At 41.0% G+C, this 18,485-nt stretch overlaps 1 protein-coding gene across 1 annotated transcript; it reads left to right on the top strand.

Moving 5' to 3' along the window:
- The first annotated feature begins 7,899 nt into the window (after nt 1-7,899).
- LOC110738500 lies at nt 7,900-15,283 on the top strand. The gene is made up of 2 exons (XM_021918910.1): nt 7,900-8,385; nt 15,077-15,283. The coding sequence occupies exons 1-2, from the start codon at nt 7,900-7,902 to the stop codon at nt 15,281-15,283; spliced, it is 693 nt and encodes a 230-aa protein (XP_021774602.1).
- Nucleotides 15,284-18,485: the final 3,202 nt, after the last annotated feature.

Here is an 18,485-nt window from a genome sequence, read left to right as displayed (position 1 = left end):
ATACTGTATATGAACTAACTTAATTATAATATATATTTTGATGTGTTATTGCAGATCACCTGGGATCCGTATGTAACGGAGTTGGTAGATACCATGCCTGCACATCTACAGGATCATCAGGCAGAGTGGCGTGCCAGGGTCCCCCTGATTTGTTTCGAGGTTGTGGAGAGTCACCTACCCGACCGTGTCATGCGACAGTTCGGACTACGCCAGCCTATTCCCCAGCACTGTGACACTAGTGTACGCCTTCACGGCATTGACCGGCGGGGAAAGGGGGAGATAAACTGGTCATTAGAGCATTGGCAATTCCTTCAGCTATGGGAGCAACGGCTGGATTATGTCGTTCGAGGTGATCTAATGCAGGACGTTATGGATCCTCACGATCCGTACATGGTGTGGTACAGGCGTATTACACGTCGTTTCATCAACCCCAGCTACACACCACTGTCCACACATTACCATCCAGCATATGACATCATTAGCGGATATGTGAGTTTCTTTTATTCTACTTATCGTCCTCATTTTTTATTTTTTTATATATCATGTAACTGACTGATCGATGATTACTGCAGGCGGCGGATATGGTGGGGATGTTTGATGCACTGTTACTCGCCCTTGCAGACGGACCCACCAGAGCCCAGGTCGAGCGGATGCGAGATATGTCCGTGACTTCCTTACAGAGACATGGTCACGGTTATCTCGTCCACCAACGGGGCAGTCAAGATGGCCACTCCTTCCATTCACAGTTCGACCCCGGCCTGAGTAGCGGTGGAGGTGATCATACGACACCCACAGACGCAGAAGAGTACGTCATCCACAGTATTGCACCCACCGAGACCCAGGAGGGCACATCGTCCAGCCAGCTCACTCCCCCACCGCCCCGAAACCCATTCACCACCATTTCTCATTACAGTCGGCGTCGTAGACAAACGGACGACAGTCAGGCTAGGGAACCTTTAGCCCCAATTGATGAGTCGGGATAGTATTGTATGATTTATTTGTTGTAGACAAACATTTTCTAGAATGATGTATATAACGATTACATTATTAATATAATACATGTTTGTTGAATGAATCTGTGTGTAGTTTGAAGTTTAGTTTCCTTATTTATCCAAATCGGACTTATGTCAGTCAAAATAGATTCTTCTAGGCCGATATATAATCAAACAGCAGACATTTGGAATCCATAATCAGAAACGGGGTAGAAGCGATGGCCCGTGATGGTTAATGTGGTGGTTCATGGTGGTTTTAGTGTTGTTGGTTGTGGTGGGTGGTGGTCGACGATGGTGGAAAGGTTGGGGATGGTGGTGGAGGTGGTTGAAGTGTTGTTGGGGGTAGTTGGACAGTTTTGAAGTGCATAACGGTGGTCGAAAGTGGCGGAAGGTGGTGGTCGACGGTGGGGGTTGGTGGTGGGGGTGGTGGTTGACTGTGGTGGCTTAATCAAGGCAGGGGTGGTGTGCTGGGGCAGAAATTAGAGAATAAAGGCTGTTGGCTGTTGGTGCTGCAGACCAGCAGAGAAACGCTGTCTGAGACAGCGTTTTATGTTGAACATAAGACGCTGTCTGAGACAGCGTTTTATGTTGTACATAAGACGTTGTCTCAGACAGCGTTTTATGTGTTTATTATTTTTTTTTTCTTTTTATTTTTAAAAAACAGAAATTACAAAATTTAAAAAAAAAAAAGTCAACAACTAAAAACGCTGTCCCAGACAGCGTTTTCAGGTTGAATTTTTTTTTATTAAAAAAAAACCAGGGCATAAAACGCTGTCCGAAACAGCGGTTTACCTTGGAAGCTTAGTTTGGTAAATACTTTTGCCACGCAACCATTTTGGTATATATTTTTGTCAATTGGGCTTAGTTTGGAGAAAAGTCTTTTCTACTCCCTCCGTCCCGTAATATAGTTCCTGTTTTCCTATTTTGGAAATCTAAAATATTGTTCTTTTTTCTATTTTTTGGACAGTATGTAAGGACCATTATACCCTCACTTTTTTACTTTATTCATTGTACTTCCTAATTTATCCTTGAATTTTGCACATGTCTTGTACTTTTTTTCACCTTCTCTCTCTAACTTTTGTCTATAATTGCACTTGTCACTAACTTTTGTCTATAATTGTACTTTTCACTTTTATTAACGTACTTCATCCACTTTCTCCTCCTATTTCATAAATACCGTGAAAACAACAAACATGAACTATATTATGGGACGGAGAGAGTATATCAATACTACGTGGCTTAAAATCGGGTCGGGTCAATTAAGTTTTGTTCGTAGTTGGCTAATGGGTCAAACAAAGTTATTGACTGTGTATGATCGAGTGAACTACAAACCTAGGTACTAAACTATCATACTTGTTGCAAATAGGGTACTCACCTTTCAGAAGTATCAAATTGGGTACTAAACTATGCCACTATGGGATAGTACATGCCAGATTCCGGCCATTTAATCTTTATTAACCGGTTAAAGTAAAACAAAAAAAAAAATCATTTTCGAAAAACAGAGCAATGATGACATTGCTTTGGTAATTGAGATTTGATGCATTATCATCTCCCAAAGCTGCTCCATCAACTTGTGGCGGGAAATTATCTTCACAAAGCTTCCTGTGCAAGCTTTCCTAATACTACCCTTTTATTCTTTCCTCATATCAGACAACACGTTATTTTCCACTTCTCTATATAAGCAAGTACAGAGGGGGACCTTTACACTCACATTTACTCCATTAAAGAACCACTCCAAAAACAGAAAGTTGGTGTCAGAATATTCATGAGTTGGCCCCCCATTAATCTAGTTGAGGAAAGGGATCGCAAAGCTTCGAAGCTGACATCAGGTGAAGGTATATTCCTTTTCTTTGTCTGTTTCTTCATGAATCTTGTGTGGGTTGTTTGTTTAAAGTGTTTGTTTGTCTTTAACAAAAGAGTAAAATACTAATTTTTTGATAATTTTGTTGCTAAAGGTTTTGACTTTGATTAAATTAATTTGTTAATCTTGATTGTTGTGTGGTGTTTGGATTTTTTGTTAAATAATAGTATAATTAGGGTGTGTTGTTAGTTTGTTTAATAGACCCTTAGAGTAAGAAGACCTCATTAATGATTATTTCACAAGTCAGACCATCCTGAGCCATATATTAATGATTATTTCACAAAAGCAACATACTTAAAGGCATATAAACACTTGTTAGAGCCTTTAAATTGACCTCGGGAATGGCCACTTAGTAATGACCTTGTCCTGCCACCAAAATTGAAAAGATTCATCACAAGCCAAAGACTAAAAGAGGATTGTAGGCTGGAGAAGTAACAACAACAGGCTAGCTCATGAAGACATGAATTGTGATGACCTGCAAACTATGTGGTGTGCAGGGTCATAATTCAAGAGGCTGCAAAAATGTGGCTGCAGATTCACTCATCAACAGCACAAGCACAACCGCGGTGACACCTCCTTAGGCTAGAGCTACCATAACCTAAGCTTAATCTTGACATGATAATCACTAATCTTGTTATTACTATTTTGTGCAGATTCACTCAACAATAGCACAAGCACTCTTATTTTGCAAAAAAATCAGACAAGAAAATAGTGGAGCAAACAAATATGAGCATATGGATCTTTATACATTGTTCATAGCTTAGCTCCTTCAATTGTAACGACTATATTATTTAAATGACAATTGTAATGCTTGTTTTGCTAGTAAAATGTACTCTGACAGTTATTGTACTTCATCTCAGACTTCAAAGCAAGAAAAAAAAATCAAATTTGCTATTAAATGCTGTCAATAACCGGCTGTAACAAGTTAAATAGGTATAGTACAAAGTTTAGTACTCTAACTGCAACAACTGAAAGGTGAGTACCCAATATGCGAAAAAGCCTATAGTTTAGTACCCAAGTCTGTAGTTTTGTTCACTTGTGTATGATCATTAAGTACTTATGGGTAGGGATGGCAATGGGGTGGGCGGGGCGGGGCGAATGTTGACCTTCTATCCCCATCCCCGTGATGGGTCCAAAATTTATCTCCATCCACACCCCGACGGGTACAATTCTAAAACCATCCCCACCCCCACCCCCATTGGATATCTACATCCACATAATACCTACCCAAGACCTGTCTAATCCCCGTCTCCCAAATATAACATTACGACATACTTCGTAATATAGAATACAATATAAAAAATAATAAAAAAAAAACCACTGTTAATATTACACATTTTTTTTGTTCATTTTATAATTCTTTTTTTTGTTTGGTTTTTTTTAAATGGACATTTTATAAGTCTATTACAAATTATTGTATAACAACTAGTTTGTGGCTCGGGCGATGACCCAAGTTTTGTTTAAATACAAAATGAAAAAATTACTTTAAATTTAAATAATATTTTGAAAACATTATATTAAATTTAAAATAAATTCAAAAAATGGGAAAAAAATATATGGGAATTGAAAGAGAGATACAGTAGTATACATGTAAATATTAATATGTGTAATTGCTTAACTGGTTTTTAATCTAGCAAATTACTCGTATCATTTATGGAATCAACAACCATTACAAATATGGAATCAACAGCTGTTTTGGGTAAAAATAACCCAGGCCACGTGGCCCAATAAGATGGTGACACGTGTCACCTTAAGAGAGGATCAAAATGAATCTCTCCTTAGCTGACACGTGGAATCCCCAATAATTTGGAAAAAGACGGCCTTCAAGGCCCAATTCCCGAGATAGCCCACCATTCCTAGGTTTTCGTAACCTAGGATAGCGGTACGAATCCCAAAACCCTATAAATAGGGAAGTGTTCCTACCTTGGGAGACATTCATACACATTCATTCAACACGAACAAACCAGAGCAGTCAATGATTGTAGATAATTAACTTTCACCTCAGAGAATATTCCCAATCTCGGAATCCGAGAAGATACTAGTTTACTTTCCGCACTTTTTACACCTTCCGAACACGTCCTAACTTGATTGTTTGAGGTAAAACTCCACCCAACCGGAGTCTCCGTTGTTTTGCAGGTATAGGCGCCCAAAATTCAGTCTTGGTGTTGTCGAAGGACACAGAAAACCCTGAAACATTTGGCGCCATTGATAAGTCTATTTTACATATATTTATTCCCCGTCCCAATGGTCATAATTGTGTTTATTTGAGCTCTACGGAGCTACTTTTGCTACTAATATGCGTTTTCTAGTGTTTTCGTAGATTTGGTATTGTTTTATAGGAAATTGCGGATTTGGAGTATTTTCCCAGATTTATTGGAGCCACTACGAGCATTAGAGTAAGGTCGCATTCATATGACCACATTCCGAAGCCCAAGACCGGTTGGAGTCATCAAATTGGTGATTAAGGGCTCGGCGAAGAAAAAGGAGTCTGGGGCAATGGACCATGTATTCAGAATCCAATGAGGAAATGCGAATTGAGCCAAGAAACGACCCAATTGAAGAAGTCCAAGTTCGCCCTGGAGCTCGCCCGGTCGGGCAAGCCCTAACCCGAAGGCGCGCCCGGCAAGGCGAGGAAGAAGGAAGAGAGTTGCTGCTCGCCCGAAGGTGCGCCCGGCAGGGCGAGATGGCGCCCGAAGGTGCGCCCGGCAGGGCGAGATGGCGCCCGACCGGGCGCGTGTTTCTGAGATCATTTAGCGACTTTTAATATTCGTTTTAGCTTAGGTTTTTTAGTTAAGTATAAATACGCTTTTGTTTAGGAGGTTTAGACTCTCTGGGACGTTTCTCTTTAGTTAATTTCATTAGTTTTAGTTTTAGGTTTAGAATACACTTGTTCCTCTCTCCACACTTTTGGTTTATGCAATTCTTTACTTCCGTTTATTTTGGTAACGATTTCTTCTCCTTTTTACTTTTAGTAATTTAACTGCTTGATTTAATTATGCTTTCTTTAATTGCTTTGCTTAGTTTAGATTTAAATATGCTCGAGTAGTTTTATACTAGAGTTTGTGGGGATCCATAAATAATATGAAGGGGTAATTTATTATTGTTGATTGTTAATGCTTTGGTTAATTTCCTATTGATTGATTTACTGCTATGCAATTAGATTTGCGCAGGTTTATTTGTATGATGAGTTATGCAATATTGATTCGAGATTCGAGATATGAGAATTGACGTTTAGGCTTAGTTTCAATAGGCAGGTTAATTTATAAATGGTTAAGTCAAGATTCGAGAGATGTGATTTATACCGGTAGATTAATTCTGTGATCGTAATACGTAGCGAAAGCCCTTTATGATCTGATTAATTTATGCATTGATAATTGTTGTTATGTTTTTACCCTGGAATATTATTTATTAGTGAACCTATACCCTAGGCCTTTTATTATTGATTTTCTCCCTTACTCAACTTGCTTTAGTTTAATTATTAGTTTTACTCTCATTAAAACAATTTGGTTACTTGATAATTTAGATTATATTAATTAATTAGGAATAGAAAGACTTGTTTCCCTGTGGATTCGACCTTACTTCCCTATCTATTTCAGTTAGTGGTTTTAGGAATTACTTTTGATTAGGTGATACGACTTTAGCCTGTCAAAGTTTGGCGCCGTTCCCTGGGAAACGGTTTTATTTTTATTTCTGATTATTTTTGTAGTCTAGATTATTTTATTTATTCTCAGAGAACGCAAGTTCTTTGGGACAGGTTTTCATATTTGTTTGTTTAGTTCTGTGTTTATGCCTAGGAGTTCTAGATCAGGTTACATTCCATTCGATCCTGAAATTGAACGTTCTTTTCATAGACAGAAGAACATTTTTAGACAGGTACGAGTTAATTCTGAGGGTAATACACCTTTGGAACTCCCATCTAATTCTAGTGACATAGAAGTTCATCCAGAACCAGGATCAGAGATGACGACTCAACCACCTCGTAAGCTCAGCGATTATTCGCAGCCGTCCTTGGCGGATTTTCCACATCTTTCTCCTACACCTAATCTTAAGGGAGTATAATTCGAGATTAAACCCCAGTTTATTACCATGATCGAAAGGAATCAATTTAGTGGAGCTAAGGGTGAAGATCCAAATCTTCACATCTTAGATTTTTGCCAATATTGCAACACTATCAGACAAGCTGGGGTCACATAGGACCAAATCAGGGAGATTCTTTTTCCCTTTTCTTTATGTGGTAAAGCAAAATTATGGTATAATGGACTGAATAGAACTGCACTTGGTATTACTGACTGGGAAACTCTTGTTTTGAATTTCTATAACAAATACTACCATGCAGAGAGAACAACTTTGTTAAGGAGTAAGATCCTAAATTTTTCCCAAGAAGCGGATGAATCTTTATATGAAGCTTGGGAAAGATTCAAGGATTTGCAGAGAGAATGACCCCATCATGGGCTAGCACACTGGCAGATAATGCAAGCTTTCTACAACAGGCTTGGATATAATTCAAGAATGATTATGGACTCTGCAGCTAACGAAAGATTTATGAATTTAGATGTGAATATAGCGAGTAATGTTGTTGAAGAGATGGCTATTCATAATTCCCAATATGGGAATCCCAGAGGATTTGCGAATAAGGGAAAGCACCAAGTCGATTCTATATCCTTTTTGCAAGCACAATTGACTGCCATTAGCCAGAAACTAGACAATATTAATAATTCTAATTCATCTCCCGTTGCTAATGTTTCTGCTGTTGGTACTAACTCTGCAATAATTTGTGAAAATTGTGGTCTTGTAGGTCATTGGGCTCAAGAATGTTCGCTTGAGAAGATTAATGCTTTTCAAGCCTATAAACAAACTAGTCCATACTCTAACACCTACAATGCAGGATTGAGAAATAACTAAAATATGTCGTACAATAGTATGAATGCGCCTAACCCCCCACCACAGGTACAACAACCGCAGCAGAGGTACTATCAACCTCCACATTAGAGACCATAACAGATTGTTACTCCTCCTTCTGATTCTGGCTTATCAGAAATTAGAACGATGTTAGTTGATATGCAGAAACAGATGCAGCATAGGGATGCGCAAATTGATTCGATTCTAGCTCATAATAAAATCATGGACAATCAAATTGCGCAACTGTCCTCTGCTCTACAAACTCGCCAGCAGGGAGCCCTACCATCGCAGCCAGTACAACCTACAGATCACGTGAATGCAATTACTCTGAGAAGTGGTTCAAGATACGATGGGCCTTCTATGCCCAAAGATGATGAACCTACCATTACAAATAGTGCTAATCCTGATTCTGTTATACCAAATACTGTTGTTACTAGGCCTGCAGGGCTCCAGGGTAAAACTAACATTTCTGATGATACATTGCAGGGTATAACTCCAAAGAAGGATAAAAATCAAGACAAGAGTGGAGATGTACAGAAACCAGTTATCAAACTACCATTTCCTAATAGACATCTTAAGAGTAAGCTAGATAAGCAGTTTGGTAAGTTTCTGGAGGTTGTCAAGAATTTGCAGGTAACTGTTCCTTTTACAGAATTAATTACTCAAGTTCCTACATATTCTAAATTTATGAAAGAAATCTTGACCAGAAAGAGATCTATTAGTGAGGTAGAGACAGTTGCTTTTACTGAAGAATGTAGTGCTATATTACAGAATAAATCTCCACCTAAACTAAAAGATCCGGGTAGTTTTTTATTCCTTGTCACATTGGTAATCTGATGATTGATAAAGCTTTATGTGATTTGGGTGCCAGTGTAAGTGTCATGCCACTATCTGTGAGCTCTAAATTAAATATGGGTAATTTAAAAGCTACCAATATTACTCCGATCGTTCTGTTAAATACCCCTTAGGTGTTTTAGAGGATGTTCCTATTAGAGTAGGTAAATTTTATATACTTGTTGATTTTGTTGTTCTTGATATGGAGGAAGATTTGCAAATTCCGATTATTTTGGGTAGACCATTCCTTCATACTGCAGGGGCAATAATAGATGTTCAAAGTGGTAAACTTACATTATGTGTAAGGGATGAAAATATTACTTTTAATATACATAATGCCCCTAAAAGCCCTATTTTAGAGGAAAAATGCTTTAGTATTGGTGTGGTTGATGTAAATAATTTTTCTAATAAGCCCTAAGCTCTCGTTGGAGATCCCTTGGAGGCGGTATTTTGTGTTACATCTTCCACAGGAAAAGCTACTACATGGAAAGATGAAGTGGATGTTATAGAAAGAGCTCTAAATTGTGTAGGGCTTGGGTTTGAAGATGAACAAGTGGAGAAAAAGGAGCAAATTGAGAAAAATCAGACTCAAAGTGTTGTATCGCGCCCTACCGAGCGAGCACTCGCCCGACCGGGCGCGAGAGGAACTCCATATATGAGCGAAATTCGCCCGACCGGGAGCGCAAACAAAGGTCGAAAAAAGAATCAAAACTGCCCGACTGGGCGCGTGAGCGGGACATCAAAATAGGCCAACTTCAAGACACCATATCTTTTGCATTTCTTAACGAAATTTTGCGTGTGACCTATTGTTGGAAAGATCTTCAAGTCTACTTTCTAATACAATTAGAATCACTGCATTATCATTTGTATAGAAAAAGTTATGAGCAAAATAGTGAACCTGACTCGTTTTTGCCTCTTTTCCTACTAACACTTTGTTTCTTTTTTGTCCAGAATTGTACCAAAGTGCTCAAATGTGATGCCTAGGATGGTGGTGGCTACGGGTTTGATGATGAGGGCTAGTCTCTTGGGTTACTAACTTCTCTTTAAGCCAATGAGGACATTGTCTGGTTTGGCTTGGGGGGAATTTCTTGTATATATAGGTACTCTTTCTTTCCCTTTTCTTTTTACTTTCTTTGGTGTGCTTAGTTTAGTTTTATTGTTTTCTAGAGTAGTTTTTATTGCTTTAAAAAAAATATATAAAAATACGATCCATTGAATGATAAATCATTCTTCCCTGTGCCCCATAAATGAAAATTATTTTGGTTCTTAGTATATGATGATGAGTATTGTGGATAGGTTAGCCATGATTTGATGTTTGGTTGCTTGGATGCCCTAACATGATTCAATTTTGTCCAACTATTCGTGGATTTGGTGCTTGGCTAGTTGATTTGGTTAGGAATTGTGTGTTAGTTCCTGGTATGTCAATGAAGTTGAGTATTGGTTTGCAACTTTGAGTAATGTTTGTATGACTCATTATTATGCACATTGAGGAGGACGAAGGCATTTGTTCTTTTAGGTAGCCTTCAGATGATTTTAGATACATTTGTTCCCTTCTTGCTACCCATGTTGTTGCTTGTGCCCTTTTTGTTGTTTATTAGCCACATTACAAGCCTATTTCTGCCCCATTGGTTACTAGTCCCAAGCTTGGCTTGGGGGGAGCTAATAGTAAGTGAGGTGAGGGAGTTGTAGTGTGCACATAATTTGCACAATTTTGGGTAGATTTGAGAAGTTATTTATTTGTTCTTATTTTTGTGGATTGGAAAAAATTGAGAAATTGTTGTTCAAGATAAAGTTGAAAAAATTCCAATGTGAGATAAAAAGAAAAGAAAAAAAGTGCAAAAGAGGAAAAATATTGTTTCAATGTTCAAGTGTTCTAATGAAGGTTGCTCAAAAAAGGAAAAAATCAAATTTAAAAGAAAAAAAAAGAGTTCAAAGTTTGTTTGTTCACTCAAGCTCTATAGTGTTATATTTTGTATATATGAGTTGTAAGTGTTGGGAATTTTTAATATAATTGGATGTTTGGTGAATTTTTGGTAGAGTTGAGTTGTGTTGGAGATGATTTGGTCATTATTTAATTTTGACCTTGGTTTTTTTTTAGGATTTGGCTCCCTTAAGCATGGCTTTACTCTCACATTTTCCCAAATATTTCCTACCCTTTACCTAAGCCTTACATTACAAGCTTTGAAGACCTTCCGACCTTTGTGCATAGAGTTGTATGAATGTGAAATTAGTTGTTTATCAATGCAAAGAATGAATTGATATATTTTGAGTCGACTACTCGGTTGAGTGTATGTCTTTTAAACACACGAGTATTGTGAGTTTGGGAGGGCATTGTTCATGTATAAAAGGGTGGTTGGAGAGCGATCGGATACATTTTATACCCGCCACATAAAAGAGTGAAGAGTGCGTGAGCACTAGTCTTGAATTCCATATACACTTGGGGTTTTCTCTATTTGACAATTGTTAGGGAGGATGAGTAGTTGGATGGATTTGATTGGTTGACTTTGATGCATATTTGTTGGATTTGCTTTGAATCGATTGTGCTTGATTTAAATTATTTTTGGGGTGAAGTTTTGGTTTATTTATTCATTGCTTTGCTTAGGGAAAAGCAAAGGTTTGGCTTGGGGGAGTATGATATGTCTATTTTACATATATTTATTCCCCGTCCCAATGGTCATAATTGTGTTTATTTGAGCTCCACAGAGCTACTTTTGCTACTAATATGCGTTTTCTAGTGTTTTCGTAGATTTGGTATTGTTTTATAGGAAATTGCGGATTTGGAGCATTTTCCCAGATTTATTGGAGCCACTATGAGCATTGGAGTAAGGTCGAATTCATATGACCACATTCCGAAGCCCAAGACCGGTTGGAGTCATCAAATCGGTGATTAAGGGCTCGGCAAAGAAGAAGAGTCCGGGGCAATGGACCATGTATTCAGAAACGGCCCAATTGAAGAAGTCCAAGTTCGCTCGGGAGCTCGCCTGGTCGGGCAAGCCCTCGCCCGAAGGTGCGCCCGGCAGGGCGAGGAAGAAAGGAAGAGAGTTGCTGCTCGCCCGAAGGCGCGCCCGACAGGGCGAGATGGCGCCCGACCGGGCGCGTGTTTCTGAGATCGTTTAACGACTTTTAATCTTCGTTTTAGCTTAGGTTTTTTAGTTAAGTATAAATACGCTTTTGTTAAGGAGGTTTAGACTCTCTGGGACGTTTCTCTTTAGTTAATTTCATTAGTTTTAGTTTTAGGTTTAGAATACTCTTGTTCCTCTCTCCACACTTTTGGTTTATGTAATTCTTTACTTCCGTTTATTTTGGTAACGATTTCTTCTCTTTTTTACTTTCAGTAATTTAACTGCTTGATTTAATTATGCTTTCTTTAATTGCTTTGCTTAGTTTAGATTTAAATATGCACGAGTAGTTTTATACTAGAGTTTGTGGGGATCCATAAATAATATGAAGGGGTAATTTATTATTGTTGATTGTTAATGCTTTGGTTAATTTCCTATTGATTGATTTACTGCTATGCAATTAGATTTGCGCAGGTTTATTTGTATGATGAGTTATGCAATATTGATTCGAGATTCGAGATATGAGAATTGACGTTTAGGCTTAGTTTCAATAGGCAGGTTAATTTATAAATGGTTAAGTCAAGATTCGAGAGATGCGATTTATACCGGTAGATTAATTCTGTGATCGTAATACGTAGCGAAAGCCCTTTATGATCTGATTAATTTATGCATTGATAATTGTTGTTATGTTTTTACCCTGGAATATTATTTATTAGTGAACCTATACCCTAGGCCTTTTATTATTGATTTTCTCCCTTACTCAACTTGCTTTAGTTTAATTATTAGTTTTACTCTCATTAAAACAATTTGGTTACTTGATAATTTAGATTATATTAATTAATTAGGAATAGAAAGACTTGTTTCCCTGTGGATTCGACCCTACTTCCCTATCTATTTCAGTTAGTGGTTTTAGGAATTACTTTTGATTAGGTGATACGACTTAAGCCTGTCAGCCGTCTGTGGGGAAAGTACCTCTAAGATGGCTTCACAAGAACCTGTACCACCTCCTAATGAGAAACGGCCTACGGCCGGATTTGAGGTCTATTCGGACCATGACACCGATGACGACTTTGAAGTCGAAACATATGTGGCCGCAGATGGGTCGCTCAGAACCAGAGGTACCTGTCCCATAGAAAGAAGGGAACGTGGCGATGAACAAGCTAGTCCTAGTAAATCATCCGGACAGCCGTCTGGATAACACCAGGCGACAGAAGGCACAACCCCAATTACTCGAGACGAACTCATGAAATTCATGACAAGTTTCAAGGGGGAAATCAAGGACCTGATCGACAAGAAGACGGTTGGCTGCAACAGGGGTCAGTCGGCCAAGAAACCTTCTCTCTGTGAGAAGAACAAATCAGTCAGGGACCGAGAGCCCACTCCGCATCCTAAATCAAAGGATGGGAAGCGACCCTTGATCGATCTTACTAAAATCCGATTCCCTGAGCCAGGGAAGAGGAAGGTCATCCTGCATGTCCAGCTGCACGGCTCAAAGAAGACTTATTCTGATGCCCGGATGTTAATCCAGTAGAAGAAGGGTCAACAACTGTCCGAGTCAGCTTCAACGTCGACTTACCCAGACAGCTTTCAGAATACCTCAATGAGGTATTCGTAATCAAACCGAGAGAGTCAGTCAGGCGGTTTGTCCGTTCGCACTGGCCCTCAGATAATCTATTCGGCTCCGTATGTGCCACAACAGCAATACATGCCGTATGGACAACCATACATGCAGCTGGCCCTCTTTTGGGGTCAGGCGGCACAAAATGTCCAACCTTTGGACTGGTAGCTTCGTCTGCGAAAACTTGGGGAACAACCTTTTGCGTCTCCAGGGAGATAACCAAGGCGGCATAGCCGGCCAAGTTAACAATGTTATGGTGGGTACTTATGATGGTACCACCAACCCTGAAAATCACCTGATGGCCTACACCAACCTCATGTACTTACAGGGGTTGGATGATGCCACCTGGTGCCGATGCTTCCCGACTACATTGAAGGGGGCATCGCCTAACGATGGTTTGGCAACCTGCCAGCTGGCTGCATCAATAGCTTTAAGACGCTTGCACACCTTTTTGCTTCTAACTGCTCTATGAACATCCCTGCTAAGAAAACAAGTCTTGACTTGGGTGCAATACAGCAGGGAGATAGAGAAGGGCTAAGGTCCAATGTCAGTCGGTTCAATCTGATAAGAATTTAGATTCAAGGGCTGTCTGACGAAGTGGCTTATACAGACTTTTTTAAAGGTCTGAAGGACGGGTCGACCTTTAAGCTCGACCTCGTCAGAAAGAGGGTAGCCACCCTCCAAGAAGCTCTGATGGAGGCGGAAGCCTATATGCAGGCAACTGAACTCTGCTCCATCATCAAGCAATCAGACCCCAAAAAGTCTGACAAAAAAGAGAGTCGGTCCGCTCAACCGGCTAAAAGAGAAGAGAGCAAAAAGAGAAAAGAAATTCGGGTGGCAGATGACACTGAACAACCATCCCAGAAGAAGAAGAAGAAGAAGAATAAGAAGAAGAAGAAGAAGAAGAAGAAGAAGAAGAAGAAGAAGAAGAAGAAGAAGAAGAAGAAGAAGAAAGAGTTTAAACCGTACGTCCCTAAGTACGAGTTTAACAAGGACTGCTACTCCATCCTCATGGAGATTAAAAAGACCAGGTGACAATTGAGAAACCGACTACAATGAAAGGTTCTGCCAAAAATCGGAACAAAAACAAGTATTGCCTATGAGGACATTGGTCATGACACCAACGACTGCTATAGCCTCAAGCGGCTGTTGGACCGTCTGGCTGATAAAGGGTGCTGAAGTCCTACATTCTGAAGTCCAAGGTAACCCTGAGGACGAATAATGGACAGCCGTCCAACAGGGGAGCCCAACCTGCTCATAGTTCGGACACTGATGAAGAACTGATCTATACCATAGCAGGCGGCTTTGCTGGAGGAGGCCCAACCGTCCGAGGTACCAAAGACTATATTAGGTGGCTGGATGTCAGCTCAGTTGATGAAGGCCAGGCGTATAAAGACACCTTTTCTGAGGTCGTTATCACTGAGAAGGACAGGAGCAAGGTCAGGCGACCACATGATGACCCCATAGTCATTGAATGTAAAGTGGCCAACCAGAAGGTAGGTCGGATCCTTATTGACACAGGCAGCTCGTCTGACCTTATAGCCACAAGTGCTTGGCAAAGCTCAAGTACAAGCCCAGCAGTATGCACAAAGTATCTCATCCCTTAGTTGGTTTTGGGGGTGGACTAGTGCACCCGGTAGGGAGGATTGACCTACCCATCCGGTCAGGGGAGAAGGGGGAAGGACGCCACATGGTAGTCCAGTTCTTGGTTGTGGAAGAGTTGACCGCCTATAATCTGATATTGGGCCGTCCAACACTGAACAAATCCAAGGCTGTTATTATTCCATCCCTCATGCTCCTAAAATTTGAAAAGGATGACGGGTCTCTAGGCTCCCTGAATGGGGATCAGAAGACAGCAAGAGAGTGCTATCTCTCAGATGTCAAGCCCACAGTAGCCGCAGCTGGCCAAAGCGAGGAACCAATAGACCTTGATGAACTCAAGGAAGTCGTGCCTGCTCCAATAGCAGCCAGCAAAAAGAGAAAGGCCGAGCAGTTAGTGGCCATCAAAAAAGAGAAGTAATAGCAATCACTGACCGGGGAACTGTCAGATAAACTCCGTCCCCAGCCGGCTGGTGAACACATCGACATCATTCTAGACGCCACCTGTCCGGAGCGTACTGTTAAGATTGGGACGGTTGCTTTTGCAAAGTTGGGTGCAGACTTGCACGGTCTACTGAAAGAATTCAAAGACATCTTTGCCTTTGAAGTATAAGAGATGCCAGGCGTCAGCCCAGATCTAGCTGTTCATACACTTGCCGTGGATCCCAAAAAGAAGCCGGTTAGGCAAAAGAAAAGGAACCACGGTGAGGAAAGAAGTCAGGTAAGAGCCGCCGAAGTAAAGAAGCTGTTGGATGCTGGGTTCATTCGGCAATGTTACTTCCCGAATTGGGTTGCAAATGTTGTTATTGTGAAAAAGCCGAATGGTACCTGGTGCATGTGTGTTGACTACACAGATCTGAACAAGGCATGTCCGAAGGATAATTACCCACTTCCAAATATCGACAGTCTGATCAACTCTACAGCCGATCATGCCTTGATGAGCTTTATGGACGCCTACTCAGGCTTTTATCAGATACCCTTGTGGAAGAAAGATCAAGAGAAGACGTCGTTTGTCACTGATCCAGGGTTATTCTGCTATACTGTGATGCCGTTTGGGTTGAAAAATGCGTCCGCTACCTTCCAACGAATGATTAATACAGTAGGGAGGAACTTAGAGGCGTACATTAATGACATGATAGTTAAATCCAAGCTACAGACGGATCATCTTGCTGACCTCCGAGAAACCTTCACCACCCTTAGGCGGCACAAGGTCATGCTTAATCCCAAGAAATGTGTCTTTGGTGTTGAGTCGGGGAAGTTTCTCAGATTTTTGATTGACCAAAGGGGGATAGAGGCCAACCCAGAAAAGATACAGGCGGTTATTGACGTAAAGCCACCCCGCACTATCAAGGAAGTTCAAAAACTAACCGGTTGTCTGGCGACATTGGGGAGATTCCTCAGCCGGTCTGGTGACAAGTGCCTCTATTTCTTCCAGGCTATCAAGAAAAAGACAATGTTTGAATGGGGAGAGAATGCTGAGGTGGCCTTCCAGAAATTGAAAGAGCACTTGCACTCATTGCCGAGGCTTGTTAGCCCTCTGCCAAAGGAAGTGCTCTACATGTACTTACGCGTCTCCGATTATGCTCTTAGTGTTGTTCTCCTTGCTGAGAGAGATGGCACCCAGCTTCCGGTATATTTCATCAGCTATGTTCTTCGAAATGCTGAACTACGGTACCCAACCGTTGAAAAGTTCGGCCTTGCTTTTTTCATGGAAGTCAAAAAGTTAAAACCTTACTTTATGGCACATCCGGTTGTGGTCTACATAGAACTGACAACTATGGAGTCATCCGGCCGAATGATCAAATGGACTATTGAATTCAAAGCCTTGAAATCTCTTTTGAACCAAGGAAGGCAGTTAAGGGTCAGGCGTTTACTGAATTCATTGTCGAAATGGCAAGGCCGGCTGAGCTGGAGAATCTTGATCAGGTATGGAAAGTGAATGTAGACGAGAGCTCTACTATGAATGGTTGTGGTTCAGGCGTTATATGTCAGTCTCCTGAAGGAGATAAGTATGAATATGCACTACGGTTCAAATTCCAGGCCTCAAATAATGAGGCAGAACATGAAGCCCTGTTAGCCGGTATCCGCATGTGTAAGGCGGCAGGGGAAAGAAAAGTTGACGCCTGCATTGATTCACAATTGATCGTTAGCCAATAACATGGTGACTATGAGGCCACCCATCCGGCCATGATCAAATACTTGCAGGCGGTCAAAGAAGAGGTTGAGACACTTGATGAATTTCATATAAGTCAGGTTCCCAGTTCAGAAAACAATCAGGTGGATGCTCTTTCTAAACTGGCATCATCTGCCTCCTATGATACGCCTAGGTCAGTTTTTTGGGAAGTTATGGAAAAAAGAAGTATTGAGAAAGATCCCATTGGAATTCTGGACCGAAGCTCAAGCTGGATGGATGACATCTCGGCTTATCTAGCAAACGACACTTTGCCGGAAGCATACCCAGAAGCAGTTGCAATGAAAAAGCGAGCTGCAAACTTTGAGATTCATAATGGAGAACTTTTCAAGAAGGGTTATCTACAACCGTTATTGAAATGTATCACCCCAAAAAGGGGGAAAGAGGTTCTAGAGGATATGCACTCGGGTTTTGTGCATCACACATAGGCGGCAGGTCTCTAGCAAAAAGGGCCAGGCAGCAAGGATACTTTGGGCCCACTCTTGATGCAGACGCCATGGAAATGGTGAAGAAATGTAACAAGTGTCAAAGATTCGACAAACTCATACACCGTCCGGCCACTAACCTGACGGCCATTCAAAGCCCAGTACCATTCGCCAAATGGGGCATGGACATTCTGGGTCCGTATACGCCTGCTACAGGCGGACAACGATATATTCTGGTTGCTGTTGACTACTTCACCAATTGGGTAGAGGCAGAGACGGTTTAAGGCATTAAGACAAAAGATGTCCTCTCTTTCATCTGGAGGAATGTCATCACCCGGTTTAGGGTACCTATGTCCATGGTCTTTGACAATGACCCTCAGTTTGAGACGCCTACCCTCAAGAATTGGTTGGGAGATCAAGGGATCTCACATTGCTTTGCATCAGTTGGCCGTCCCCAAGCAAACGACCAGGTTGAAGCCTTCAACAAGCTTATCTCAGACGGCATTAAGAAGAAAATAGAAAGGGCTGGCGGTCTATGGGCAGATGAGTTGCCTCATGTCCTATGGGCCATCAGAACAACTGAAAAAGGGGCAACTGGTGAAACCCCATTTCTTATGACATACGGCGCAGAAGCCGTTTTGCCTATTGAGCACTATGAGTCGACTCTTCGAGTCATGCTTTATGACGAAGAGGCTAACTGGGAGGCCATGCGGCTAGCATTGGACTCACTCCCGGAGCACAGGGGCAATGCCGCCTTGCTTCATGAGATTTATCGTCTGAGAATGACAAGAGCCTACAATAAAAGAGTACACAAACGGCTCTTGAAAGTAAGGGACTTTGTGTTACGAAAAATGGAGGCAACTGGTAGGGCAAATGAGCAAGGAAAGTTGACTCCCAATTGGGAAGGCCCCTACCAGATCTATGAAGAAGTAAGAGGCGGCATCTACAGCCTGGAAACTCCAGACGGCAGACAACTAGCCAGAACTTGGAATGTAGACAACTTAAAA

This window comes from Chenopodium quinoa, unplaced genomic scaffold (assembly GCF_001683475.1).
Source record: "Chenopodium quinoa cultivar QQ74 unplaced genomic scaffold, ASM168347v1, whole genome shotgun sequence".
In the NCBI taxonomy this organism is placed as follows: domain Eukaryota; kingdom Viridiplantae; phylum Streptophyta; class Magnoliopsida; order Caryophyllales; family Amaranthaceae; genus Chenopodium; species Chenopodium quinoa.
Note: the sequence above shows the minus strand (reverse complement) of the source record. Positions and strands in the feature narration are given on the sequence as shown.

Excerpts from the sequence above, each read along its gene's own strand:
- LOC110738500 (XM_021918910.1), top strand. The coding sequence starts at position 7,900 with ATGTTAGTTGATATGCAGAAACAGATGCAGCATAGGGATGCGCAAATT. Across the intron at positions 8,386-15,076 it reads AGGTTGTCAAGAATTTGCAG|GATGACGGGTCTCTAGGCTC; the intron begins GTAACTGTTCCT and ends AAATTTGAAAAG.